Below are 23,996 nucleotides of genomic sequence, written 5' to 3'. Positions count from 1 at the left end.
ATCAAGGCCAACAGCAAGAAAATGAAGGGAGGACACAGAAGACGTCCTGGAGCGTGGCAGAGCTCTCCTTTGGTTTCCATATCTAGCGTTTACTTCTCTGTTTAGCCCATTGCCTTGCAAATCATGAGGAACTACTCTTTTTAATTACAGCCATCACAGTTCTTTCTCTTTTAATATTAATTAATCTGTGGGTCACCTCCATCCTGCCTTGGTGCTCCTCTGCCTTATGGAGCAAAAGTTAACAGCCCCATCTTTTGGCCCTTTCCCTTAGTGCCTGCTCACTTGTTTCACTGACCAAAAAACAGTTAGCCCTGTGCAGGATGTTCCCTGGCACATCAAAATGACATCACGCATGGCTGGTTTCGGGGTTTGTTGCAGGCTCAAAGCAGGCAACAGACACGCTAATAGGTGCTGAACGATCAACCTTTCTGGCAACTGTGACTCTACAGGCTTGGCTTCAGGCCAGGTAAAAATACACTCTAGATGCATGCCTGGGTAAAACTAGGCAGGTTTGATGGTCGATCGCCCAGAGATTTCAGGATCTGACAGGCAAGAGGTCCAGAAGTTGGAATAGTAAGTCAGGATCCTACAGCAAGAGCTTCCCAGGAGGGGAGCTGCGGGATTCTCCTGTGCTGAGCTCATGGAGCATGCAAAGTCAAGCATTTGCAGAAGCTGGTATAAATAAAATCACTGTCAGAAAGAGTATGTTAAGAATTACCAGAAAGATAATATTCCTGGGATTCTTCTAAGTGTTTATACCCAGTAACCTGGCTGCCAAAAGTGAGTTATTACTGGGGGTTACTAATTTTGTGGTCTTCTTGGAAGCCCACCATATTGTCCTGACTTCTCACGCTTTGATGCTCAAAGGGCTGGAAGTCAGGCAGCAATTTCAGCCTCTCCCATTGCTGTTCATTCAGAAAGTGTTTTAGATGGCAGGCTCAGCCAGCAATGCAAACTGCAGGCATAAAAACAATAAAAATCCCTAAATTACAGCAAAGGCTACATTAGGTACAATTGTGCCATAATTTTCTATTTAAGTCAGTGTCAGGTTGGGCCTTGGATTCGTGAGCACAATGAGGAACGTTTTGGAAAGTGGAAATGCATTATGGCTTCTGTTTCCTTTCCAGGGAAGCATGTGAAGCACATTACAGAGCGAGGGAAGGTCATGACTGCAGGGAGCAGCACAGGATGTCTGAGAAAGGTGGGGCAAGAGGAGCTGCTGCAAAACAAGGACAGAGAAGCAGCAGGAGAGCATGAGAGTGAAAAGTGGCAACTGGAAACCTTGCAATATCTTAATCAGAATTCTTTCACATAAAAGGTCAAAAAAACCCTCCCCCCCATTACTTCTGTATTTCTGACTTTTTTTAATCTCTTGTTTTAATTTAAATATGCATTGTTGGTGGTTTTTTTCACATTCTGGCAATGTTCTGAAATTTTTGAACTGCCAGACAGATAGACTCAGTGTTTCAAACCCAGCATCTGCATGTGTGCACGTATTAGTCTGATGAAAATGCTGGACAGACTGAGACTGATCAAAGTCTATTTGCTTAGCTGTGATCAGTTAATAACACCACTGTGTATTAAATATTGTGCTTGCTATATTGCGGCGTGCACCTCCCAGCTATATTTCATGCATCATTCCCTCTGTCCATAAAATCATTTCAGAGCCAGCCCTGCACTGAGTCTTAACCAGGATGGAAGCAATGCCGTCCCTCCCTCCACCCCCTCTGTCTAGGGCAGTGGGAAGGTCTCAGGCCTGTTGTACACAGGCAGGAGAAGCAGTTTGGGAACCAGCTAGAGGACGAGCCTGCTTTCTCTACTCTCCCTTCACTGTAGCAGCAACGTTGGCCTTTCCAGGATCGCTTATTTGAAGTACTTTGCAGCACTACTGGCCAAGCAGCACCTCTGTCAGTGTGCTGGGGAGAAAAGCCTATGGTTTGGCATAAAGGAAGTAAGCATAAAACGTCTACATATTTCTCAAAAGGCAAATTGTCTGAAAAGTCTGTCCGACGATAGCCCAAACCAGAACAAGCTGTAATTACATATCCTTTTGGTTTGCAGCTTATATGATTTTCTCCCTGGTTTTGCAGGTGTGCCACAGTTACGCTTCAGTGGCTCAGCAGCCTTTTAACAAGCTGTAGAAGGTACCCTATTGCTCAGGCACTAGCAGTGCTAAAAGACAGAACGTACTGTCCTTTAACCCTGTGCAAGATTATGTAGCTTAACGATACGGAGCAGTCTCAAAGTGATGACCTGTCCACAAGGAGCTGGGAGAAGGGAGGTCAGGACTTGGGATGATTGCCCACTACCTTTTCATTGTACAGCTGCTACTCAGGATATTTTGGTGCTTGAGTTAATGATCTTGCAAATATAACAAGGTAGAGAGGGAATGGCACAGAGGAAACTATGTGGAAGGAATTAAACATTAACAACGCACCTTAAATACAACCAGCAAAAAGAAGGGAAATACTGTTCAAGTACAGTCTGTACCCAGTTTTAACAGGCAGGAGGGATTTGTTTACGGAAGCAGACAATCATCTCCTTCCTCCCTGCGGTAAAACCGGTATTTAAAGGAAGTACTAGTAGGAATTTTGTCTAAGTACAACTTGCAAAGTAAAGCCTCAAAGACAAGCCTGGTCCATTTGAGTTGCTACTCTGTAAACTAATTATTTAATTTAAAACAGGAGGCAGCAGCTAGCTGACTATTTAACTGATTCCCGAGTTGGATGGCTTTTCAGTCCGTGCTACCCTGGTGTCTGCATTCCAGTCTGTAAAACTCTGTGGTGAGAAGGCTGCTGGCTCAGCCATGGGGTACCCCAGCTGATGCAGTGGCTCCTTCATCAGCTTTTGCCATGGGGTTCTCAAGGTACCCCAGCTGTAAAGCCAAAATGCCCTGGCCGGCAAAGCCAACCTCTTAGAGGATCGCTCACTATGTGGTTTTGTCCTTATGAAAATAAAGGGACAACCGTGGAGAGGGGCAAATCCCCCAGAACGGGTCTGCCTGCTCCAGTAGAGGCAGGAGAAAATGGCATGTGACCCCGCTGCACTTCTGCTGTCAGTCCAAGTAAACCAGGGTTTGCCAGTCAAGTTAAATAAATAGCCCAACACCCCCTCCCTCCAAGTAATATCAAGTCTGATTAAGAATCCAAAGAGTACATTCTTCAAAACATCAGTGGCTGGATCAGAAGATCAAAGATCATTGATTTTTTTTATTTTATTTTATCTCAGAGAATGAGTTTTAAAAAATCCCTTATCAGCTTCTTTTTGAATGCCTGGAAGGGGAAAAAATTAAAGGGTGTTTATTAGTATTGGCAGTAGTATTCCAAAATGTATTGCATGCATTATTATTAATATTATTCTAGAGATGCAGTGCCAGCAAATCATAGATACAGAGAGCTCACAATAAATTAATTGGAGAACTAAAAAAGTACTAGAAATTAGGAAAGATGATGAGATGGAAGAGATCAGCTGAGCAAAGTGAAGACTGAGAATGGCACATCTTTCTTGCACTAATATGGTAATGAAATATAGCAAAGGCAGAGTGGGAATACTGATCTTCACATGCTTCTAACAATTTCTTGCCATACTTGGTCAAATGTCTGTAAAATTGCTAACGTGAGCTATTACAGGATGAAAAGACCTTTATGCCAATATAAATGCGTCTTTGGTGCAGAGCTCTCTTCCTTCTGCAATGATAGTTTCTAAATGGATACAGTATTAGAGAGTGAGCTGGGCTTTAGAAAAACTGGTGGCTTAAGTTCACCTGTGCTAGCTTTAGCCTGTGTCCTCCGGTAGACGACACGAGTCCAGGCACCGTGGCAGCAAACCCAGGGCCCATAAACACTACGTAATGCATACAGGGAAAAACAACCCAAACTCCCACACAAATTGATGAGCTCTGGGCTGACTTATCTCTCAGAAATGAGACTTGGCATTATGGTAAACAGTACCATAAAATCATAGTTCCCAACTGTTTGACAGTCAAGAAAAAACGGATGTAATACCGTGGATTATTTAAGAAGAAAGAGAAGAAACCAGCAAACGTTATTGTGCCTCTGTGTCGTACGTGCTGCTGCTGCAGCTCTCAGAAAACAACAGAAGAGGATGAGAAAAAGTGCAAGGACGAGTGGCTGGAGTGATCAAAGGCATGAAGTGGTCCCTGTACGCAGAACAGCCCAGTAGGACGGGGCTCCTGCAGGATGGGGAAGAGTTGGCTGCCAGGCATGATGCTAAAGGTCTGTAAAATCACGGGCAGAGCGGAAGGGGTAGCTGGCATTTGGCGAGCTGCGAGCTAGGAGGCTCAGATGAAAGTACTAGGCATTCAGTTCAGAATAGACCAGAGGAGACAGTTCTTTAGATAAGTAATTAAGCTGGGGAGCTCTTTGCCACATGAGGCTATGGATGCTAAAATTTACATGAGCTCAGGATGAGGCTGAGCTCTGTAAGGCCTTTGACACGGTCCCCCACAACATCCTTCTCTCTAAGCTGGAGAAATATGGATTTGATGGGTGGACTGTCCGGTAGGTGAGGAATTGGTTAGATGGTCACATCCAGAGGGTAGTGGTCAATGGCTCAATGTCCAGATGGAGATTGGTGACGAGTGGTGTCCCGCAGGGGTCTGTATCGGGACCGGTCCTGTTTAATATCTTCATCAATGACACAGACAGTGGGATCGAGGCCACCCTCAGCAAGTTTGCAGATGACACCAAGCTGAGTGGTGCGGTCGACACACCAGAGGGACGAGATGTCATCCAGAGAGACCTGGACAAGCTCGAGAAGTGGGCCTGTGTGAACCTCATGAGGTTTAATAAGGCCAAGGGCAAGGTCCTGCACCTGGATCAGGGCAACCCCCAGTATCAGTACAGGCTGGGGAATGAAGGGATTGAGAACAGCCCTGCCGAGAAGGACTTGGGGGTACTGCTGGATGAAAAGCTGGACATGAGCCAGCAGTGTGTGCTCGCAGCCCAGAAGGCCAATCGTATCCTGGGCTGCATCCAAAGCAGCGTGGCCGGCAGGTCGAGGGAGGTGATTCTGCCCCTCTGCTCTGCTCTGGTGAGACCCCACCTGGAGGACTGCGTCCAGCTCTGGAGCCCTCAAGATAAGAAAGACACGGACCTGTTGGAGTGGGTCCAGAGGAGGGCCACGAAAATGACCAGGGGGATGGAACACCTCTCCTGTGAAGAAAGGCTGAGAGAGTTGGGCTTGTTCAGCCTAGAGAAGAGAAGGCTCTGGGGAGACCTTATTGCAGCCTTTCAGTACTTAAAGGGGGCTTATAAAAAAGATGGGGACAAGCCCCTTTTTAGCAGGGCCTGTTGCGACAGGACAAGGGGCAATGGCTTTAAACTAAAGGGGGATAGATTTAGACTAGATATAAGGAAGAAATTTTTTACGCTGAGGGTGGTAAAACACTGGAACAGGTTACCCAGAGAGGTGGTAGATGCCCCATCCCTGGGAACATTCAAGGTCAGGCTGGATGGGGCTCTGAGCAACCTGATCTAGTTGAAGATGCCCCTGCCCACGGCAGGGGGGTTGGACTAGATGACCTTTAGAGGTCCCTTCCAACCCAAACTATTCTATGATTCTATGATTCTAAATCCACTGAGTGATAGTTAAAAAACAAACCAACCTGTCTGGGTCAGAAAGTTGCTGAGCTGTGAATCATTGAAGGAAGCCAGGAGAGAAAGTTTTCTCCCTTTTCTTATGCTCTTCCTGAGGCATCATTTTGGCTACTTGCCCCTAGTGGCTTCTCCAGTTTAAGAAAGCCTTTAAAGGTGTTCCAGGGAGGGAAAGGGCTAAAGGAAAACAGGAATCGAGAGAAACCGCCTGCTTGTAAAGGACAACAAATGCAAGAAGGGCAGGGGTGTGAGGGTTGTACAACCCAAAGCTGAAGAATTGGGGGTGCAGGGACAGCCAGCAGAGCGCCAGACAGCACCCACTCCCTCCAAGGCACCCAGGGGGCAAGGGGTGCTGCTCGGTGGGGATGCGGGAGGATGTGCAACAGGGAACTGTCCCCACGGCATCTTTGGAGGAGAATGGTGCCAGCAGCTGGGGCTTTCCCTGCACACTGAGGCAGGTGTTGAGGCATGAGTGCTAGTGTGAGAGGAGGACGGCAACCCAAGCCTCAGCAGCAGGCTTTTGGGGGGAGGCTGAAGCAGCATTGGGATGCAAGGATGTGGCTGGAGGTCTCTGGTGCAACGAGGCCGGGCTGGCGGGCATCCGTCCCCCTGTGCCTCGCCTGGTTTGCCCTGACCCATAACTGGAGCCACACCTGTGCATGCCCCCATGCTGAGGACACCTCGGAGGCAGGAGGAGGGCAGGGGGACATGCTGCGCAGCATCCCTCGGCCGCAGTGCACTTTCCTGGGGATCCCTGGGTGGGAAGCAGGGGTGGAGCGTGCAGACTCAGGAGGGACTGTCTCGGTGCTGGTGGGATTAAAACATTTTGCATTACAGTCTGTGGGCTTTCTGGAAAAGCTGACAAAGTTTTTTTCTTTGCAGTTTTCTACTAATAAACCAGGCTCCCCGGCAAAGTTTTATGCTTCACGCCATACCACGTGTGAAGTTAGGGCAGAACCCAAGAAAGAAAAACGGAGGCCAATGGACTACAAAGTCCCTGCCATACCGCGTTGCAGGCCATGTATACCTGGCTCCCAAATTTTTACAATGCATTTAAAAATTGATGCCTATTCAGTAGTCATTCTTCCTTCAGGAAACACTAACCTATTGAGCCGTAAGATTTTTAGGCCTCCAAGATCCGTTGTCCCCAAAGTGGAGATGATTGTGGAGGCGGTATTCATCTTGAGCAAATTTGACATCCACTTTGCTCGCCTAAATCCCAAATTAGTTGCCTTCTGGAGGGGAAAGGCATGCTAAATGAACTCCATTCCCACTCATTAAGACCTGAAGGAGCAGGGCTGCTCTTCAGTCTCTCTCCTTTTCTCCAGTCATCTCAAGCCTAGCCATCGCAGGCTGGAGCAACCGCTGGTGACGCCTCTGCCACTTATGTAAAACACCCAAGTTACCGGTTCCCCCGAGGGACAGGTTCTTTGACCCCAGGCACCTCAGCCGTGCCGGCTACAAGAGTGGTGAGAGCCCTGCCTGGCTCCAGCATTGCCAAGGCATTGGTGCCACCCAGCAAACGGCCTGATCCCCTGCACGGGGTTCTGCTGGGCCAGAAATGTTAAGCTGTGCATGAGATTTATATTCTTTCCAGCAGGAAGTTGTTAAACTCAGGTGGAAAGCTGCTGCTTTGAATATCTGATTTTTACCCCAACAATTTCTCTTGACATTTCCACAGCTTTAAAATTGTTTTTTTCCCTCTCCATCTTTACTTTTCTGTGCATTGTTTTTCTGTGGCAGTCTTTTTCTCTTCATTGGTTTTGCTTCTGTAAAGGACTTTGCATAATGTTTTCCTTCAAATTGTTCCCTTTCAAAGTTTTCCCTTTATTTCAAACTTCCTAGTTGCTATGTGACTCTGCTGTGTGGTTTCTAGGTCTACTTTTGCTTTACAGTGTCCTTTTTCTCTTAGGCACTTTCCCTTGAACAGCTCTGCAGTGGTGATAGCATGAAAAATCTCTGTACGCCTCTGTGTCTCTATACAGAAGTCTAAAATATCAGTGAGGGTGAGACAAAGCAAGCATTTTTTAATATAAAATAAGGGACATTTATTGATAGGATATCTATTTTCTATCTAATAGCATGAAGAGAAACTTTGCCATTTTATAAAAAATACATGCTTATTTTTCTTCATACGTTCTAGTCATACCACAGGCTTTCCACAAAAAGAACGAGCATTTATTTTTGTGCTGTGCGCCCAGAACAGCTACTGCACGACCGTCGTCCTGCCAGGATTTGGTGCTGAGAAGCCTGATGTTCAGAGGCAGAGTGCTCCTACTTTTACTGGGGGGCGTTGTGAGTGGCAGGGGCTGCAGGTCTCTGAATCAGGATGGGTTTACGCTTTGACTCACCGTCAGAGAGTGGTATAGTGTTATATATATTCTGTTATAGATATTTGGGAGAGTACATCTCCTGAAGTCCTCTCAAACAGATCCTTTTCAACTCAAACACTCAATTCCTGGAACAGTTTCACGTGCGTGGCACTGGGTCTGATCTGAAGCCCACGGAGACCAGCGAGCGCCTTTCTGCTGGTACTCAGTCAGGCTGTAACCGCATTTAAAAAGTGACCTACATCTTTTGCTCCATATCTCAGGCTCTCTTTGCATAACTATCCATAGGTGGTCTAAATTTACCACTGCAGTGTGAAAACCTGAATCCATGAGCAGCGGTGGGTCTAGCTATTTAAACTGGTTTTTGTCCTGATTTCAGAACCATGAGTAAGACTTGCACTTACCAGTTTTGTCAGCAGAGCTAAGCTGGTGAATATTTTCTTTGGTGACCATTTTTGTTTCTGGTTCATGGCTGTACCAACAGGAGCTACGATGGGGACCAGCAAAAGAATTCTTTAGCTGGCGTTCCTTATTTGGCTTACTGACCCAGGTTTGCTAGCCCGACAGAAGATTTTTGCTTTCCAGTATGGTTGTGTTTAGACTGAGAGGCCTTTTCCAGCTTGGAAGTTTCGCCAGTGGACCTCAGGCCTTTCTGAATTTCACATGCAGGCAGACGCAGATGGGCTTTCTACAGCTGTGTCTTGCCCTACCACTTTTTCTTTGCAGAGGCAAGATAGTGCCAGTCAGCCAACACTGCCGAAGAGTCACTAGGGAAAGCTATAGGGCTGTAAGTGAGTCCTTGGATCTCAGTTCTGTCACCCAAAGCAAGCTGGCAGGTGTGTAAGTATCTGCTTAATATCTCAGGAAAGGTGGAAACTCCTTTTGAAGATGGTATCAGACCTTTTGTCATCTTTTTTCCTTTCCTTATGAATACTTCTTATGTAAAGTACCACAGAATCATCATTTAAATTAGTGGAGTGATACTGCTTTGGAGCAGTCGCTGTTCATGCAGAAGGGGAGAGTGGGCTTTGGGTATGAGGCTGGGGTGTCCGGTAGGCACTGGCGCATGAAGAGTGCAACCCATCGCTCAGAGCAGATGACCGAATGGCATCTGGCTGACCACTTCTAGAACAAATGGGACACCTTTGCCTTTGGGGACAGCTGAGACAAACTCTGTTTAAACTGTGTTTAAAATGGGCTTTATTAATGTAGAACTTTTAATTTAGCACTGGGAAGGTAACATGTGCTGTGTGTTACCTGCTTCTGTCAGCCTTTAGGACGGAGGATGGGTTTTCCGCAGGGTGCAGCTGGTTAGAAGTGCAAGAAACTGTTGTGGTTTCTGGGATTTGAGCAGATCAGCCAGGCAGAGCATACCTGGGATGCAGGAGCTAGGCAGCAGTGGACCGTGTACAAAGCAGAAATGCAATGCAGGACCTGAGGCCAGTGGTCAGCAGTGGCTGGTTCTGCTTCTTCCACTTGGGAGAGGGATTATTTCAGTGTAACAGAGTTCCCTACAATTCTGCGATGCAGCCCTCCTGGCGAAGGGCACAGTGATTCATCCACTAAGTGGATGTAGCAAAAGCAGTAGCGATTCACTGTTGTTTATAATAGGGGTACCGTGCATTATGCCTGATTTTTAAATTGTGATATTGTAAGAAAAATTCCTGGAATGAAGAGAGTATTGTGTTAAAGTGTCTCCTGAATCAAACTGTTTTCTCATCGACAGTTTCTCTCAAGGTAGAGATAATGTTCCCAGGGAGAGCAGGATGGGAAAACTGGAGGTCTCTTGGTCACGTCTTCCACGAGCATCAGACTATCTTTTTGTTAGATGCAAACTATCGGGGATGTGGAGGGGGTGGGGAGGTGTTTCTTAGTTACTCATGGTGGTTAATACCAAAGCACTTGATCACATCAGTGTTTTGAGCTACTGGTTTTACAGCCTGGTGCTTGCTGCCATGAGTTAGGGTTTTGTAAGTTAGGCCTTTATATATTCTGTAAAATATTAACAGGTTTACTCTCCCTGCACACTCTTCATTCATTGCTGCATAACAGCAGAGAGCAATTTAGCTCCCTGGCAGTGTATTTTAGTAAGACAGCAAATTGTCTGTGTTTACTTATGCTATACAATTCAGTAATTGTACTACAAATCTTGGCCAAGTTCCTGAATAGTTGGGGCCGAAAAACAAGCTCTTAAACTCATATTTAGGTTCCTAAATAGAAGGTCTGATTTTTCAAATATTGAGTCCATCCTGACTCTTGCTGACTTTTTGGAAGCCAGTAGGCTATCAGCATTTTGAAAATCAGGCCTGCCTCTGTGTTCCCATGCTTGCATGGGGAAGCTAAACTATGGTTTAGACTCCTTTTAATATTTGTCTTTGTAGTATTGCAGTGCCTGTTTTATTCTCTACATTGCAGTAATTCCTAGTGCAGCTTATTCATGTTGACAAACTATCAGTTTGGATTGATTAAAATGTCCTGTAAAAAAGTTGCCAGCAAGGTTGCTATTTGAAATCTTCGCTGGAAGATGAAGAGATGCACAGAGTAAGACTATTTCTGGCAAGTCACTGGGTTTTTTTCATGAAAGGGCAGGCTATAAATACCATCTTTCATATACCATATGCTTCACTGCCTGTGCCTGACAACAAACCTGAGTGAACTAGGGTTCATCAGAAAGGCTGATTTTGCCCTCATTATTATTGGGAGCTCTTCAGTGCCTCTTGGTGAGGTTTTTCTCCCGTGTGTCAGTGCAATAAGGCTTCCTTTCCTTTCTCTATATAATTTCAAGGAAAGTCTGATTCATTACTTCAGGGGCTGAGCTAAATTCTTTCCTTTGGACCGGTTTAAAAGAAATCGTTTAAGCCTCAAATACTTATGCTGGCTGCAGCAGCAGCAGTGTGAAAGAGTGGGCATTCGCTTTGCTTCTTGCTGCTCATCCTCAAGAAGAGGAGGCTCTCCTTAATCTGTGGGCTCAGAAGCACAGCAGAAGGACTTTTTGACCTAAGATAAAACAATGACAAAACCGTTTCTGTGGAAGCACAGTATGCAGGCGCTTTGGGATGCTTCTGGAATATATTACTGGGGATAACTTACTCTTTCTTTTCAAAAGAAAATCATACCAATGGCTTTAGGAAAAAAAAGTCTTGTGTGATGAGGGGAAAGGGAAGAAATTATTCTTGGTAATATTTAAAAGTTGTTGAATTCAGAAGGCCCTGGAATGGGAGGAATTAACATAGGGTAAATCAGCAGAGTGATCTGGCATGATTGCAAAGGCGACTTTGAAGGAGTTTCTCAGTTTAGTCTTGGCAATCTTTCATTTCTTCTATTCAGATGCCCTGGTGGATCAAAATTTGCAGCATTTTCAGCAATCAATATGCACTTTTTTTCTCAAACGAGGGCCACTCCCGAGAAAAAAATTCTGTTTTGTAAACATTATTTGGCTGAGACTGACTGCATGTTTCCATTCTCCTTGCAGAGGCACAGCAATAGCTGGAATTGTTTTCGGTATAGTATTTATAATGGGAGTGATTGCTGGGATCGCCATCTGTATCTGCATGTGCATGAAGAACAACCGTGGGACTCGAGTAGGGGTCATCCGAACTACACACATCAACGCTATCAGCACGTACCCAGGTAAGGAAGCGAAATGGCACCCCTGCAAGAGTGCCTGCATTCGTGGTAGAAGTGTATCTTTGGATAGTTAATGGCTCCGCAGTAAATGGGGGATGTGAATACAGCAGGCGTCTCTTCTCAGTCCGGAGGGGAACGGCAGGACTCCCTGCTGAGAAACGCAAGACAGCTCAGCATGCGCAGTGTTCGTCAGTGCAGCACTCTGCCTGGGCTAATTTATTCAGCTACTCAGTGGGCTAATGAGATCTGGCGGGGTGCCATACTCGCACAGCTGTATGGCTTGCGGTGCCCGCAGTAGCACATTGAGACCTCGCTCAGGGCGGTGCTGCATTGTGCAGGATAGACCTTCTCCCTGTGCCAGAGGCTCTCTGGCAACGGATCAGTTGTTCTTCTTTTGTGTTCTGGTTCTTGTATTTGCTCTTGTTCACGTGCAGTCAGTTCCCTTTCATTGTCCGATGTAATGGGGGCCTGGCATACCACAGAGAGGGGAAAACCTGGACAATAAGGTCTGTGGATCATAGCGCAAAGGCTTCGAGTGGTGCCATGTGGAGTCTAATGCAGCCCAAGCTGGCTGGTACTCAGCCAGAGCTCACAAGCCCTACTGAGTGCTGCGGGATCCCAGATGACTTCTACAAAGGCACACACGCGTCTTTGCAGTGTGTTCTCTGCTGTGTGTCCCAGGAGGGACTGCTGGCTGGCACGTGGTGCTGGATCCGAGCTAGCTCTCTGCATCCGCCTGGCACCGTGCCTGAACTGATAGGAACTTGGAGCACGGTGCAGAGATGCCCGTTCTGCCTTGGTCAAAGTTAGCTGAGAACTGGCAGTGCTTGTTAGCTCTAGCTTAGTGTTGGATGTGCTCAGTGCAGGCTTGTCTGTGGGTTTACATTGTTTTGGTGTAATGGTTTTTTAGGTGCAGGGCAGCACCAGGGGAGTCACGGAGCCTAAGTCAGATCTGGCACTGAGCTAATAAGCTGTCACAGGCTCTGGGGCACCCCAGGGGACAGGAGGGACCCCTCATGGGTCTGCTCCAGTGCAGTTGTGCCCATAGTGAGTGGGAACTGGTACATCAGGCTGTACCTGAGCTAGCTCTGTGCAGAGCCACTCTCTGCACCGCACTTGTCAACTCACACCAGTCCAGGATTGTGGTACAGGAGCACCAAAGGTGGATCTGCACTGAGCCATCTGGGGTCTGCAAGGCTCATTTATCTGGGCTCCCCACCACAAGAAAGTGGCCACGTTGTTAAAGAGCAAAGCTGACCCTGGAAGCAGCATAATGGTGTTTATGCTATGCAGCTATGTCTCTGCTTCAGTGACACTGTTAATTACAAATCCAGGAGCGATTGCCTTGGGATAACTTTAGAGTTCACTGTAATAAAAGGCAATGGTGTTTCATGGATGAAGTCCCTTCATCCCACTCTTAGAGATCCCCTGCCTTTATATTCCCTCCTGTTGCAAAGGTTGCAGCAAACCCCAGGTGCATTATGTATATTTATAGGCAAGCTATGCAATTTATTATGTGTTCCTTTATCACATTCACTGCTCTGAGTGTCTGTTTTCTCCCTCATGCTCTTACTTTCCAGTTAAACTAAAACCACCTATAATCATCCTAATCATTGCAACATTGTTTTGCATAGAGAGATGAGTAATGAAAGAAAACTGCAATATTCTCAACCATGAATTGCTGAAGAGCTACTTCAGAATCTAATAGTCACTGCAAGCTGTAAAAACAAGAGGAAAATGAAGACTCCAGGGCTGTCGCCTCTTCCTCCCCAAGTCTGCTCCTGCAATGACTCATCCATATCTCTCCACCTCCAAGCAGTTTGACTCTGCATGCTCCCCGTTCCTGGTGCAAACATTAGTTCGAGCAGTTCTTCCTCTCAGCAGCAGCAGTTTTTTAGAGGATGGGGAAGCTCTGAAATTATTTCTGTGTTCCCCGCTGTCATGAACACTTCTGGTGTAATGACTGACCTGGCTTTGGCTGCAGGGTTTGTGATCAATGCCCCCCTGCCCGCCCCCCCCACCGTTACCTGTTTTGGACAGGAACAGCAAGCGAGGGAATGCCTTTCCTTTGGCCTCAGCCACAAATGGCAGCTGGGTTTTCAGAGAGCAGGGAGTGCTTTTCATGGCACACTGGGATTTGCGACTCTTCCCCCCATCACGAACATCCTAGGTTTCTGTTTCCTGTCTATTCAACTGCTATTTCACTGCCAGTCTGCCTGAGACATCTAGGGAGGGGATAGGAAAGCATCCATGGTGACATGAACAGAGAAGAAGCAGACTCTGGACCTTAAAATTTGGAGAGACTACTCTAATGGGGTCTTGATATGGAGACTTTGGTTCCTACCGTGCTATCATTCTGCAGCATTTACTGTCTTTATGATCACTGAATTAATCCTTCCTCTCTAGAGGTTATTAGAAGTAGTTGAGAAAATGTTTTCAGCTGTTTGTGAATATTTTTGTTGTTTCCTAAATGCCTGACCCAGTTTACAAATGCAGGGCTCTCCTCAGATGTTTCCGTTGGGGTAAACAAGGCAAAAGCTTTGTTCTTCCTCAGCCCAAGCCCTGGGAACATCTGGGAAGATGTCCAGCATTTGCCCTGGAAGGTGCGACGCTGCTGTGCAGTGAGGAGCTTTCAGCCGTGTTTGGCATGGCATGGCATAGCACACATCTCCTGGGGATCCAGAGGGTGGTTGAGAGGTCTGTGGAGATCAGCGAAGGCCCTGGCTACACCGTCAATTTGAGATGACATAAGTCCATGTTGTTGCTGAAGGGGGTGAAAGAAAATGGATCTGGTAAAAACCCAACCTTCCTCCCCTGAAAAAGTTTAACTCTGCCACATCACCCTGGTATCATCTGCTATATGGCCACTCAAACACTGTTACCAGCACAACATGTCGGTGGGCACACGGCTAAGCAGTGAAGGAAAGGGCAGTAAGCAAGGACTTGCATTGACATAAAGTGACTGTATAATGGCAGTTTGAAAAAAAAGTGGGTGCATTGCCAGGAGACTTTACATCTGTTGTATGGAAGTCTGAATGTCAAGTAGAAAATACTTGGGGGCCTGCATCTGAAAAAAAGATTTTTTATCTATGTCTTCTTTTTTCTCCCATTTCAGTGGCTCCACCACCATACAGTTACGAATACGAAATGGAGTACCCAGCTGACCTACCTCCACCTTATACTCCAACTCCACAGACTTCGATACAGTATCCCCCACCCCCTCCTTACCCTGGATATTCAGGGAAATAATTACATGGCTTCACATGGATATTAACTGCCTGTTGAAACAGCCAGCACTGTTGGAACAAATACTGTCAGCTCAGGGACAAATAGGATGGGGTCTGCATCAACACATATGGCCAGGCGTTAAAATAACCTGGGAGGGTTGCCATGGCTCAGGATGAACAAAAATACTGTCCACTCTGGACCATCACATTTCATGATTAAACAGCACGTGACCAAAGAAACAGTTCCTGTAAGTCAGTGCCTGATGAGTAGTGCTTGGCTTCAGCTGCAGCCCGCTACAGCACATGGGAGTGGGGGTCTTCCCATGTAAGAACACGCAAGTGGTACAAACAGTTCAACAAGCTGTTTCGAAAGCACAAGAGGCAGCTGCTGGGGCTTATTTTGGGGGAAAACTCCCAACTGTTGTCTTCAAGCATGTGTTAGGCCTTTTCTTGAAATGAGGGGAATAAGGAAGAACAAGAAAGACTGAAGCTATTTTCAGTTTCTACTTCAGGCTGATAATACCTGATGAGCAGCTGTGCATATTGGTCTCATAAGCATATTATCAAGAGAAGTGCTGTTGGAGTTATTCAGTAACCAAAAAATGATGGATATTATTTTTGGCCAAGTGCAGGTTGTTTTAAGTGCCTACTTTTAAACAGTTTGAGACTAGTTTGTGGCCTGAAATGTAAACATAAAGAGCATTTTTATATGTGAAATACACTAATTTATAGCTGATTTGCTTTTACCTGGACTTAAATACTGTATACATTGGACATACGCTACAATGCCTTTTTTATCAGCAAATGATAGTTTGATTTTTTTAAAAAATACTGAATCAGGAAAACTCACAAGTGGGAGAAGAAATACAAACCAAATATTAAGATATCATAGATTTGTCTTCAATTGGATTTTGTAAAGACTATTTTTTTTTTAAATCATATTGTTTACCAATAATAATGATATTCAGCCTAACCAAAGAGATGAGCAGAGGGACTGTGAGCATCAGATTACTTTTGAATGTTGTCTTGGGCATTTTAAAACTGTAATTCACCAAATAATATTTTTTGCATTTGTCACACATATTGTTCAAAATTACTTAATCTCTACTATGTAAAGTACAGGCCTTCATGATTTAAAATGTTCCATATACTTATGGGGCTAACTGTAATTCAGCAGCAGCTATTTGACTTCAGAATAGGGTATCCCATTACCTAAAGCATCATCCTTCGATGGTAAGACTAGTATTTTTCTCAGTTTTATATGCGAACCACAAAGGCAGTGGTTCTCTTTAGGGATTTAAAATTGCTGAACGCCCTTAGTTTGAGTTGGGTGGCTGGGCAGTTTGAGAATGCTACAGCCAAAATAGCGGAAGGTGACAAAAATACAGCACCTAGAGTTCAGGACGCAGCATCAGGTCCATTTCAGAGGGAGAGACTACAGCTTACCGCTGATTCCCGGAGATCAGAACACATTTAAATATTTTCCAGTGTAGCCCTCATCTTCTTTCCAGGTGTATCAGTGTATTAATGAATAAAAAAACAGCTTGCAAAAGGTGGTACCATATCCAAATGAGGTCAACTGACAACCTCTCATCACCCCCTACGTCTGATATTTTTGGCATTTGGTCCTGATTCGGAGAAGAACTCAAGCAACCTTTTAACTTTGAGCACAAAAGTTACTCAGAGGTTTTCTGGTAAACAAGACCTTATTGACTGTTCTTGCTCAGATTTTGTGATTGTATTTGTCCTTTCCAGTCTGACTAAGCTTATTCTCTTGAAATCCCACTTGAAAGCGCAAATGGCCTCAGTCCTCGCCACCGTAAGTTCAGAAGCTCTGTGCTGTGGCCCTTGGCCAAACTGAGCCGTGAGTCACGGGCCCATTAGCTACCTAGGCATTTGTAATGCAGTCAGAGGAAAGCTGAGCTGCGTCACAGGTTTTGGTTGCTGCTGGTTCCTTGGAGTCTTCTCCAAGGAGAGTTATATTCTCATTTCTGTTTTGCTGTTCAGAGGTGACAACTCCTGAACTAGGTTATCCTTACAATTAGTTCTGCTCTGGGCTATGTCCTGTGACATTTCAGCTGGTACCATGGCCTCTCAAGAGACGGATGTTCCTCAGTTGAAATCCTCCCATGACGTGCAACCTTCTGCATGCGGTGTTTTGGCAGTCCCTACTCAAAACCATCTACTGGGGTATTGATGTGCCTGCCAACGTGGTGGCCAGCGTGAAGAACAGAACGAGCATGGTTTTCTCTGCAGGAAATCCTGTTTGTACCACATCATTCTACGCTAGTACCTCAGCACTTTCCAGTTGATCACACCGGATGATATTTCTGTGCCCAAAAGTTACCTATAGGTAACGTGTATTGTCATTTCTCCCATTCTTGTATTTCATGTCTTTGTGCTGAACAGCAGACACACAAATCAAAGCACAGTTTGTATTTGATGAATCCAGTCTCCGGAAAAATACAGAGAAAGAAAACTATCCTATAGATCATAAATCTTCCCTTAGAGGAAGAATTTCTCCAGCTATGACATTTGTCAGAACAAGTTATAAAGCAGGTTTCTTAAATAAAAAGGCATTTCTGGAAGATAACTAAAAGTCTTGGATCACAGAGTCCTCTGTTTCTCAGCTTTGCGATTGCGTGTTGCCTCCGATGATGTTGCATAATGGTCACAGTGACTGACGTACCTACAGTGTATACATGGCTTATTCCAGAGGAAAATTATGGAAATAGCAATTTGAGAATTTCATAGCGATAGCGAGCTATTTGTTTGATATGGAAACACTAATGAGGATGTTGATTTTAGTAAGTTAATTAATGTTCTGCAGATCCATATATATTGGGCTATAACAGACATTAATTTTAATCTCAAAGGACACCACATCTCTTGTCCTTGCTAAGGGCATAAAACATAAAGGTGTTACCTTTCCAGCAAACTAGGTAAAACTAGTAGAGTCGCCTCTTTTTGGAAAGAGGTGATGATTGCATTGAAAATAAGCAAGAAAACTGAGACAGCCAAAGAGAAGGAGGGGTCAGAAAGATTTATAAAAGTAAAGGAATAGAACAAAGAAGTTGCTGCATAAACAAATGGGAGCATTTGCTAATACTAAAGTTTTATTAGTTGAATTTAGTTGAAAAAGTTGAAGTGTTGTTATACCTTAAGTGTTATTTTCTTTGTGTGGAAACATGTAATTTGTTCAACACCTCCATATTCAAAGCTCTGCAGTGCAGATCTTGCCGGCCAGTAGGCATTTATTCTGTTTCACATGAATAGCTTGCAGATGAGTGGGTTAGTACAAAGAGTTTTTACTTAGTCACACCAACTTATTTCAGTCTCATGCCCTACATCATACTGTAAAGTAAGAAAAAAATACAAAAATGTAATCTGTGGCTGGGAAAGGCCAAACAATCTTTTGCTTTTCTTGCCTGGCAGTGGACAATATCACTAATTTGGTCAGTGAACGTAGCATTGCCCCGGGCAGTTCATATGCTTGGACCAGATGCTACTGATTTTCTTGTGGTCTCAGGTTGCTCTGCCTTTGGTTCACGATTTCTAGGCTGAGCTGGGGAGGCAGAGAGGGAAGGTCACAGTGTCAGGAGTACAGGACCCGGTCCCATGAGCCTTTCTCCTCGGTTTCATAGTTCAGCACATTAGATGACTGCCTGGTTGCACGATTGCTGTTACGGATTGGGAGCAGCAGGAGTTGCAGGTGCTTATGAGGGCACATATGTTTGCATACGCACTGATGCCAGTCCTCTTTTGTGGAAAAAAAATAAATTCTGTGTGATGTCTTAGTTAATCATGTATCGGGGATATTTCAAGCCATGATTCATTGCGCAAACTTAATTTAATCTGGCATTTCTTTAACTTTTTTTTCCCAGAAAGAGCTACTTCCAAACCAGTTGTCTCCCTGACAGCCTACTGTTTCTTGGGTATATACCAAACAGCAGGAGAAATGTATTTAAGAGCTAATGACCCATTTGGGAGACTTTACAAATTAGGTAATAATCAGTTGGGGGAGTTAAAAGGCCAAGGCAAAGCCAAGGGAAGTTAATGTGCTAGGCTGCTATTACCTAAATGACACACTCCGATGAAAGGATCGTTAATGCTATTATAAGCCTTTTTTTAATTAATGAAAAATGTAACGATTTTCTTTTTTAATGTTGGTAACTTTGAAAGCTGCAGTTTTACCAGTGTACTAGACCAGATTTTCAATAGTGCCACAATGAAAAGATCAGATTGCTCCACAGAGCACCGGGATCGATAGTAACACTGTTCTTGGTATAGTAGAAATAGAGTCTTTCAATTTAAAGCAAATGTTCTCAAGACCCTTTGTGAAACCATGATGATATTTTTTGGATGTAATGGGATAGTTCATAAAGCACTGATGGCTATCTATTAGAATAGTAAATGTTTGGCATTTCTGTATTCACTTCCATCCTGGAAGCTCTCCAAATGCTTTAGTAACTAGAAAAATAATTATTTTAGTCACCTTGGAATAAAATGCAACAGGTAGTTAACAGCACACAGTAATAGTATGTAACACCCTGAGTCAGAAGTTGCACAAAAGAATTTAGGGAAATTGAATATATTTCTTCAGTTTCACTAAAACATCAGTATTCGGACAAAACACCTTGAGAAAATAATGACCAGGACCTTTTATCACGTGGTCCCTATTATATGGGCCAAGGCCAACTGTATGAGGTTCAACAAGGCCAAGTGCCAGGTCCTGCACTTCGGCCACAACAACCCCATGCAGCGCTACAGGCTTGGGGAAGAGTGGCTGGAAAGCTGCCCAGTGGAAAAGGACCTGGGGGTGCTGGTCGACAGCCGGCTGAACATGAGCCGGCAGTGTGCCCAGGCGGCCAAGAAGGCCAATGGCATCCTGGCCTGTATCAAAACAGTGTGGCCAGCAGGAGTAGGGAAGTGATCGTGCCCCTGTACTCGGCACTGGTGAGGCAGCACCTCGAATACTGTGTTCAGTTTTGGGCCCCTCACTACAAGAAGGACGTTGAGGTGCTGGAGTGTGTCCAGAGAAGGGCAACGAGGCTGGTGAGGGGTCTGGAGAACAAGTCTTATGAGGAGCGGCTGAGGGAACTGGGGTTGTTTAGCCTGGAGAAAAGGAGGCTGAGGGGAGACCTCATCGCTCTCTACAACTCCCTGAAAGGAGGTTGTAGCGAGGTGGGTGTCAGTCTCTTCTCCCAAGTAACAAGCGATAGGACGAGAGGAAATGGCCTCAAGTTGCACCAGGGGAGGTTTAGATTGGACGTGAGGAAAAATTTCTTTACTGAAAGAGTGGTGAAACATTGGAACAGGCTGCTCAGGGAGGTGGTTGAGTCCCCATCCCTGGAGGTATTTAAAAGACGTGTAGATGAGGTGCTTAGGGACATGGTTTAGTGGGCCTGGTGGTGTTGGGTTGACAGTTGGACTCGATGATCTTAGAGGTCTTTTCCAACCTTAATGATTCTATGATTCCATGATTATTTTCCAATGGGTATGCCCAGTCTAGCGGTGGTTTTTATATTGCAGCAATGTATGAGGTCCGAAAAGCAGAGCCCTGGTCCAGGCCTGGATTGTAGTGCACCCATTCTAAAAACACCCCTCCCGCTCCATCATGATCTTGGTGTGTGGCCGAAAGAGATGAACAAACAGAGGACTAAAGAAAGGAGGGGTGATGGTCCCTCACTTTACAAAAGGGAAAGAGAGGTGGGGAAAAACAAAACGGTCAAGACTTTTGATTTTGTGTGACCTACAGAGGACGGCTCAATGATGCTGTTGCCAGTGACTGTCACTGTAGGAAGAGTGAAAGCGATGAGCACGGACTGTGCTGAAGAGCTGCCACGCGATCAGGAGAACAGCCCAGAGAAGGATCCAGGGATCTCCGGCTCAGGGATCGTGTAACTCAAGGTGCTAGAAGCAATAACTAGAGCAGAAACGTTTGTCTGTCTGGTTTTCTGTGAAGATTAGATGGCCAATATTTACACAGCACTGGAAATGGAAAATGTGAATTATTTTTGTTGTGCTATGCACCATTAGCATTTTGCATCCTTGGTGGAAACTAGGAAAGGGCAGCCTTTGGATGCCATTGCTCTCACAGTGGTGACTAAGAATGGACTAAAGCCAACAGAAACAAAAGGAAAGCCAAAGACTTAGGTGTTTCTGAAGAAAGTGTTTTTTTTTTTTTTTGTCAGCCTAGCATATGGAGCTGGTTCCTTCATGGAGGCGAGCTGGCCTGCTGCCAGTGAAGGCAGCTGATTTTAAACAGCTGAAGCCTGCAGGAGGGAGGCTGAAGTGGGAACTGTGTAATGCTGGTTTTCCCCAGGCTTGAGTCTTCACCTGAGCCCTCTGCTCACTCGCAGGAAACCTGCTGGGGGGGAGGCTTCAAGGCAGTTCTCCTTTCTTGCATTAATGCCAAGCTGGCCATCTTAGCCCATAACACAAGATGTCTTAGCCCTTCGCAACACTTCTATGGTATGTTCATTTTCAGGAACAAGGGCAAAACCATTTCTTCATGGCCAGTAAGCCATCCCCAACTTTCTCTCGATAGATCCCACATCGTATTGACGGGAAGTCCTCCATTACAGGAACTAGTCTGGACACTAGTACAGCCTTTCGCCACTTTATCCAAATTGCCTGGTCTTTTTTTATATTAACAGCATACTTACCAGTGACTCATCTCGTTGCCCTTATTTTACATGCTCCCTCAAGATCGCTCAGGGCTGTGTCCTTATTTTACTGCTGCTTGCCGAAGAGCTTTTCCAAAGAGCGCTGAGCACAGGAGAACATTTTCTAAGCAGAGGCTTCCCCTGCCCCCCCTGCATCACCACCGCTAGGAGCTGCCTGGGGAGGCTGGGCTCTGCAAGTCATCCGTACCCTGGTTTTAAACATCACCTCCTCTGCAGGGGAGGAAGACCAGCTGTTCAGCAGCTATCCTGAGATCACCCTCAGCCCAAGCTTTGCTTGTGATGAAACTCTACTCTCTCTCTCTGTTTCCAAAAATCCAAATGTGGTCAATAAGTTTAGAAAGAGGAAAAGGAAATGGATGAAGAAGTCATGCCCACATCTGCTTTCTGGTTTAGCTCAGCTCTGAGGGATGTCTTTTTCCCTGTGTATTGCCACTTATCAAGCTGATAGCATGTCTGCTCTTTTCTGAATGTCTCTGTTTTCCTTCGCTGTAGAGCATCTTTAACAGGAGGGGAGGGTGTGCTATGGGCATCTGTGCAACTGTAAAGCCCCAACATTCCCTGGAGCTGCCTTGTGATTTCGGTAGCTATAGCCCCCTGCTTTGCATCTGGACCTTTATGAACAATTGCTCAACTGGGAAGTTGTTTTTACCTTTTTGTTGAAGTATAATACACTTCCTGGCTTAATTTTTAGACATCTGATGTCCCTTGGTCTTGTACGGGCAGTAACTGGTTGGTGACTAGGCTGTGCTTAATTAAACAAAATGTTAATCTATAGCTGGGAATCCAGTGAACCCATGTAGTGGGACTCAAAGTCTTTCAGTATACCCTGAAACTTGAACAATAACTTGACAACTACAGATTATATAGATTGTACAGTGGGATATGCAGACCATACACGTGGAATAAATCTGTATACTTGTGACTGGCCCTTGTTTGAGGCTGAGTATCGTAGCAGTGAGCCGCTTTGTTATGATAATGGGCTTGGCGTGGTTGATTACTTGCCAAGGCATAAAGGGATACCAGGGTACCTGCCATTTATTGACAGCTAAGAGACAAGGTTGCTTCTGTACCTGCTACCCCACATAACAAGAATTTATGAAATCATCTGAGGCTGCCCTTGTCAATTATCATCATCATTATTTCTGTGTTTAAGAAACAAGGCAGAGCTCTTGTGGGCATTCATCAAAGAAGTGCTGTGGTAGTGCAGTCTCCACTACTGTGCTTCAGCTGAGACCTCATCAGGTAAATTCTTGAGATTTAGGAATGAAAATAAATACATATGTGCTGCATTACTGTTCCTCATTTGGTGATGCTCTTCCTCTGAGGTGGAGGGTGGGGGATCAGCCATCTGATTCAGGATTGGGAAATCAGCTGATACATGTTTGTGCACATAGTGATGAACTTGGGAGATAAACCATCCCAGATGGGTGATAGGTTTGGCTCCTTACCGACAAACTGTGAACCTATGTTTAAGAGGTCTGCCACAGCCCTTGCTACACTATCGCTGTATATCCATCTTCATCATCTACAAGAGACTGTAGCGAGGTATAAATGGTCCCTGACACATCTGAGAGACTGGTAGAGTAAAACAAAGTTTCCACCAGCTCTCACTATGTGATTACAATCAAACTAGGGCAGTTTAATAATCCTTTCCTACCGGGGAGGGCTCCCTTTCCCCAGCCGTGACGCCTCACACCTGAGTCCTCACGCCCACTGTGCACGTGGCTGCTCCCTGGTTCTGCAGGGGTTGGTGTGCGGCACCCGCAGGGTGACAAAACGAATGGGGGACACGGCAGTAAGTCGGCTTTCATTGAAATATCTATCATTAAAATCCTTCTGGTTGCTGGTGTTTATTGCTGAGTATAATTTCTGGTCAGCCTCAGTGAGTGAAATTGAGGACAAGCTGTGACTAGTGATGTGGTGCAGAGAGGCGATGCTGTATGTCTCAAGGATTGAAGTCCTGCGGAAAGGTAGGATTGACCTGATAATCAAGAAGCCTGGGAAAAGTCACAACATAAACCTGTAGGCTTATTGATGCTTGTCTTTAAAGCCAGAAGAGTAGCATCCTGATGTTCCTATCCCTTCCACACCTGTCATATTCATTTGAAAAAAAGATCAGGAGCCCAACATATGTTCTCTCTCTAGCTGATGAGTGCAGAGAATTTCCTTTTTAAGCCTGATCTGCTCAGTGGTAGAGAGTAAGCTAAGCTTACTCAGTGGTAAGCTTGGACAGTGATCCTTCTGACACCAGTAAGGATAATAAAAGGGATTGATTCAGATCTTAGATCTTGGCTTGTGGGAAGTGAGGGAAAACAAAGCATCCCACTAGTTGGAGCTCAAGATTCACTGAAGTTTTAAAACACTTCTCCATCCATGGATGACAGACTTATTTTGATCGTGATAGTCAAGGTACCTGGTAGGAGTTTTCATAAATGAAATAATAGGACAACAGTGATCGGTTCCGTCTGCGACAGAAGAATAATTCTGGTCTAGACAGAGCAAAGTGCC

The 23,996-nt window shown here is 45.2% G+C and overlaps 1 protein-coding gene across 2 annotated transcripts in view; it reads left to right on the top strand.

Annotated features, from left to right (window-relative positions):
- CYYR1 (cysteine and tyrosine rich 1) overlaps positions 1 to 16,902 on the top strand; it is a 62,402-nt gene extending 45,500 nt beyond the window's left edge. For both annotated transcript variants that reach the window (XM_076352443.1, XM_076352451.1), the window contains exons 3-4: positions 11,418 to 11,575; positions 14,688 to 16,902. In XM_076352443.1, the coding sequence (XP_076208558.1) occupies positions 11,418 to 11,575; positions 14,688 to 14,821 (292 nt within the window). In that variant the 3' untranslated portion in view covers positions 14,822 to 16,902. The remainder of the gene's footprint in view (positions 1 to 11,417; positions 11,576 to 14,687) is intronic.
- Positions 16,903 to 23,996: the final 7,094 nt, after the last annotated feature.

The sequence above is a fragment of the Aptenodytes patagonicus genome, chromosome 1, assembly GCF_965638725.1.
Source record: "Aptenodytes patagonicus chromosome 1, bAptPat1.pri.cur, whole genome shotgun sequence".
Taxonomy (NCBI): Eukaryota; Metazoa; Chordata; class Aves; order Sphenisciformes; family Spheniscidae; genus Aptenodytes; species Aptenodytes patagonicus.
The sequence above is the reverse complement of the archived record's forward strand: the minus strand, read 5'-3'. Positions and strand labels throughout refer to the sequence as shown.